The sequence below is a fragment of the Poecilia latipinna genome, unplaced genomic scaffold (genome assembly GCF_001443285.1).
Source record: "Poecilia latipinna isolate Pla-1442-1.1 unplaced genomic scaffold, P_latipinna-1.0 Scaffold1230, whole genome shotgun sequence".
NCBI classification, from domain to species: Eukaryota; Metazoa; Chordata; class Actinopteri; order Cyprinodontiformes; family Poeciliidae; genus Poecilia; species Poecilia latipinna.
The window spans coordinates 42815-48723 of NW_015113846.1; the positions used below are offsets into that span (position 1 = coordinate 42815).

The window sequence follows — 5909 nt, forward strand, 5'->3', positions numbered from 1 at the left end:
ATGTAATTATTATCATTTCAAAAACTGACAGGTAAATTGATAATGATGTGATGTTTTTGACGTCATTACTCAAAATGACAGACAACAAAACAGTCTAGCGCAACTTCTGTGTGGAACCAAAGTCAAATCCCTTGTTTCTGTGCACAAACTTGGCCTTTAGAGCTGATTTAATATTTAATATTTAATATTTCTAACATATCCATGTCTGACTGGGAAAGACTTACTGCAAGAAACACTAACAGCTGGATTTGCAACAAAAAGTGGTTCTGCAAACTGAAGGATCAAAGTCCAAATTATAAAAGCACTCTGGAAGGTTAAGAGCAAATGAGGAGCTAAAACTCTGACTAGATTATTGCTTAACTTAGGAAATAACAATAATACCATTAAACATATCTTAATATGTTTGATAATGGGCAGCAGAAACTGGTAGTTCCAGTCAGTCCGTAGCAGTGAGAGTCAATTCAATGCATTTTCTCCTAAAGTGATGTTAGGATCTTGAAACTCACCTTCATGCTGCTTGTTTTTTCTGTGTTTGAAGAAAACCAGAAGAGCTGCAGCCAAAATGATGACCATGATGGTCAGAACCACACCGACAGAAAGCAGAACCCCTGCAGGGACATTTAGAGTTGAACAGAGTCACATCGTCTCTGAAAAGCTGCAGATATGAACAGGTTTCGTACCTGAAGGTGGCGCTGATGAGCTGGACTGTTTGGTGGTTTCAGAGGAGAAAGGAGGAGAAGAAGAGAAGCTCTGACTCCCTGTTGATGTTTTTGCTGTTGGGGAAGCTGATTGGAGATAAATAATTATAGTTTTGTGTTTTTAATAAGCAGTAAGTTTATATTTTTATTACTGTTCCTGCATCATGGATAAAGTGTTCAGTTTCTCATTTTTCATATTAATTTTATCTTGAAGTGTCCTCGCGAACATGACAGCAAACGTCAAATTTCTACACGAATGTCAAAAGGTTAACAAAACACACAACAGACCAATTACATTTTCAGCAGTGCAACCAAATAAATCCTAAATATGAACTATTGCACTTAAATGTTTGGAGAAACAAAATGTCTCAGGTTTTTCTTTTAACTAATTCAATGTTTTCTGAGCTGCTTCAACGAATGAGGAGCTAAATATTTCCATGCTTGGCTTTCACCCAACTTGAACTGAGACCTCAGCATATAAAGGCAAATACCACACTCCTTAAAAATTATAGTTTGTTTGTGAATTTGTTTTTTGAATATGTACAAAAAAAATAAAGTATGAAACATAATGTCATATAATCAAGGGAGTGGGTGGAAGTATTAACTTATCAATATTCCCAAACCTTTTCCACCTATAATCTTACATTTACTATAATCCATACAAATAACAACTACACTTTTATTTAATAGTTAACCCTTCAGTATAGTATCTATTTAATTGTAAATAAAGTGGATGAGCAATCATTATTTTTAAAAAAAAATTAAAACTATTGTATATTACATAAAGCAATAATCATTTGAACAGTTTGGACATTGTCTAAGTTCAATAATCAAATTATTGCACAGTGTGATTCCATTTCCTGACACACAAAATTGTTTTTGTTTTTAATTTGCATATTTTAAACTCCTTAACTTAGTCATGTCAGTAGATTCACTAAGTCAATTTATTTTAATAATTTAAATTGCACAGATACTGACTCAGTGTTTTCCAAATATCCCGCCTTATGGATTTTTCTTACTGGTATTTTTTATAGTATTGTTAACAGACTGTCGTAGTTTTGTAATTGTTGCCCCAGATCTCTGTACAGTAAATAAGGTACATTTCTGTAGCATTTAAATTTTGGTTCATCCTTTGTTTTTTTTTTCTTGATATTTGGTGTAAATTGCTTTGACAAAAACTCACCAGAGATGACAAAGATTTTAAAATCATTGTGTCGAATCCCGGTTCTACCCAAAGCGCATCTGTACCTTCCAGAGTCAGACGTTTTCAGCTCCATAATGCTCACATAAACAACATGTGTTGCAAAACCTGTTCTGTTAAATTCAATGATGTATCTGCCACTCTGTGCTCTGTAATCAGTCGTCTCAATAAGAATATTGTCTCTGCTGCAGTCTGTCTTACAGAAGTACATTCTACGCCCAGTGAAGGTAAATGAACATGAAACTGTGATGTTTTTTCCTTCCATCTCTGTGTAGGTTCTTCCTCGAACAGATTCAACTTCTCCATTCTGCAGTTGTGCTGCAAAGACAAACAGCAAAGACTCACTGAAAGTATTTTACCAACCAGACTGAGTGAGATTCACTTCTCTTCACTTTTAAAAACATGACTGGATTTACTTGTGGAGAACTTTTCAATCACTAAGAGACGAATGCAAACCGGTTAAACTAACCTGCACCAACGTAGCAGGATAAATAAATAAAACATCAAAAAGTGAAACTGTGTACTTGGTTACAATAAATGCATGAGATTAGTTTAAATGCTTTCAAAGTATATTTTTTTATTGAAAACCCTTTTCATTCTCAACAAACTTTTTGTCTTCGACTGCTTATAAGTGATGTTTGCTCAAAAAGAAGAATGTATACATGTCTTATGCTCTTTAAAAAATATCAAAATAAAAATGTTTCTTCATCATCTCAATGTTCAAATAACCATAAATTTACAAATCTGCAGATTAACTAACTTAACCAATGTCTTTTTTTCTAACAGCTCAGAATATTAAAATGTGGGCTGCAAGTTCAGAAAACTGTATCTCCAACTTAACACCAATTTTAGTACAAAAAACAGAAACATGTCAGACACACAACAGGTGAAAGGCTGATAAAAAATTTATCAGCTGCAGATACTGATCAATAATCAGGGAAACTGAGGTGAATAATCAACAGGAGATTAAATCAAATGTACTCACTGAGGAAGAAGAGGCAGATTACATTGACCTTCATCTTGAGCTGCTGCTGGTTTCTAACTTCGCTTCTCTTCTTCTTTCACTTCAAAACCAGGAACTTCTCACCTCCTTCCTCATGCATATTCTTCTTTCATATCATCAATTAAACAAAAACTAAGTTTTTCAGTGCTCTTAACACACATGCAATATATATTTTAATGGATAAGATAGATTGTTTTAATATTCTTTCTCCAAATGGTGAACAAGGTTCTTTATGGTAACAAGGGTTAGCTATAAAATAAAAGTCAAAAGGCAGTGCTCAACAGTTGATTTGCATTTGCATGGCACTCAGCAACTTCATTTAAATTCAAAAACCTCTGCTAGGCACAAGGGGAGAGAGGAACACGGACAAACTGCATTTTTGACCATTTTTGGCAGTGTTCGACTCTGACAAAAACCTCTTGCCGAAAGCCTCTCCATGCGCACGGCAGAACAAGGTGTCAATAGCTGCCGAAAATCCCATTTTTCGTCCTGTGACACTTGAAATAAGACAAAACTAACTTACAAGTAAAATTTCAGTAAGATAAAAGAGCTTGTTTTAAGTCAATAAATCCTTAATCTTTATGAAGAATACCATTTCCACTGGTTATTTCACTTATAACAATACATTTTCCCATATTTTAAGTGAAACTAGAACTTGTTCCTTGTTGATTTCAAGGGTTTGCATTCAACAAATCCAAAACATGTTAATTTCATTTGTTCATTTTCAGGAGGAAACATACCACACCAGGGTTGATAATAAGGAAAACATGCAGTAGTTTTCATCCTCCACACACTAAAAACTTTGGTAAATGAAACATAACATAATCCTGCAACAATAAGTGAGCAGTAACAATAAATGGACATTTTGGGCATTTTATTCTGTTAATTTTACTGATTTCAACTTCAGAAATGTAAATTCATGTGATTTTTCACTACATATAACCCAGAAAATCCTTGAAATACAAAATATTTAAAACCCACAGGATGATGAAAAGAAGGGTTCTTCATCAGATTGTAAAGATTTATTTGGATTATCTGGAATAATTTAAAAATTACTTTAGCATTTTATGTAAATCAGATAATGTCTGCTTCTAATTAACTTATGGGATGCCACAAGGTTCGGTATTGGGACCTAATCCATTTCTTAAATATAAATGATTCTTAAAGGACAAGTGAAAGGAAATTCTCACCAACTTGTCAGCAACAGTCAACTTTGCTGCTGTTTCAGGTCCAGGAAGTTGCATAATTCATCTTCCTGATCAAAAACTTGACTAAGATCAAACTTTGGTAACTATCTGCAGTGACGTGTAGAGCAAATGTCAGTTTCTGGCCCTAAGCAGCACGTCTCATTATGACAATGCAGCAGCTCTAGGAGGAAGCAGCTACTGAAGGTTCAAGCTTAAAAAGGCTTGGGGAATGAGATGGTAACTGGTGAGGCCAGAGTCATAAAAGCAGAGGAAATTAATCCTTCAGTTCAGGAAATTTACCTTAAAAGGAACAGGAGATTTTGCTCTTTATGCATAGTTTGAATTGAACCAGATTTTTAGGCAGTTTAAATTCTGTTCTGACTTTTTATTTTATGATATATATGTGTATTTTTCAGATTCTTTAATGCTTGATGTTTTTGCTTTGTGAATTGTGAGTTTAAACTAAAAATATTTAACATCCTAAAACACATTGTTGTGTTCAGTAAAGACTTTCAGAGAAAAACCTAAAAGACCACAATGAGCTGAATGAGGAAAATAAAATATTAAATAAAAAAATAACAGACAACCAATAAAACATAACAAGGAATTTACCGTGTTCGATGGAAATCATGTCATTCAAAACCTGGAAGTATAGTTAGCTTTTAATAAAATAAAAATGAAAAGGTAAACAAAGGACATCTAAAAAGAGATGCTAGATATCAAACCACAAACAAGGGAGCTCTGGAAACAAAGATGCACAAATAAATAGTGTTTAAAATAAAAAAGAGGAACTGAAGCTAACTCAAGTTAAACAAACATCACAGAAACTAACATAAAAGTGTCTAATAACTCCTTCTGACCCTGAAAATAATAATAAAAAAGTGACAAGGGGTCAAATGAGCTTTAAACATAATAAACATGTAAATTATTCACACTAATAGTTTATTCAAAATGTTAAAAATGGAAGTAAACTCCTGGGGACAGAACAGATTGAAACACCTGATGATGTAAAATATATTTGATAGTCTCATTCATTGATTTTATGAAAGGCTCAGTTGAATAAATGACCAAACTATTGATTTTCCTTCATGGAAACATCAAGTTTTCAACCAGGAATTACGAAAGTGCATCATAAATGTGAAACTGCACTAACTTGTTTCATACACTGGAAACAGCTAGAGCTGAAGCTCAGATGTTCCTCTGTAATTTAAAAATAGTGAAAAAATAAATTATTTTTGATCACAGTTCATATCTGCATATTTTTGTTGTCATATTTGTGACATTGCCAGTCAGTAGTTCAAACAGCGCAAACAAACCCAGCAAACACCGCCATCTGCTGGATGACTGCTGGAACTACAACCACAAATCAGTTGCACGCTTGCTCAAAATTAATCTATAACTCAAATCTTCAGCGTTATTTATTCATTTAATAATTAAAATTGATTCTGATGTAAATTCATCACATGCGCAACTAATATTTTCAGAATACATTTTCATAGACATCCTGGTTTAAACACTTTTCTTGTCTCTTAAATTGTAAAATTTTTATAGCTGACTGTTTTTTCCCTCTGGTTTCAGAGAGAGGCTTTTATTTTGAAATAAAATACAGTAGAAAAAAGTCTAAACTATTTTATATCGTACTGTTGACTAGATGTTAGAGATGTTTGAGTATTTGTTAAGGGAATTATTTTTTTATTATTGATTGTGAATAAGATTTAAATCCCTTAAATTATTAGCATTACTGTTTCTGCTCAACCCCCCCACCCCCCCCCCCCCAAAAAAAAAAAAAAAAAAAGGGAAAAAATTCTAAATTATTAAAA

General features: G+C 33.2%; 1 protein-coding gene across 2 annotated transcripts in view; it reads right to left on the reverse strand.

Moving 5' to 3' along the window:
• LOC106960795 (uncharacterized) overlaps positions 1-2941 on the reverse strand; it is an 8529-nt gene extending 5588 nt beyond the window's left edge. For both annotated transcript variants that reach the window (XM_015054130.1, XM_015054129.1), the window contains exons 1-4: positions 2885-2941; positions 1882-2217; positions 681-785; positions 507-608 (exon numbers count right to left, since the gene is read on the reverse strand). In XM_015054130.1, coding sequence (XP_014909616.1) covers positions 507-608; positions 681-785; positions 1882-2217; positions 2885-2918 — 577 coding nt within the window. In that variant the 5' untranslated portion in view covers positions 2919-2941. The remainder of the gene's footprint in view (positions 1-506; positions 609-680; positions 786-1881; positions 2218-2884) is intronic.
• Positions 2942-5909: the final 2968 nt, after the last annotated feature.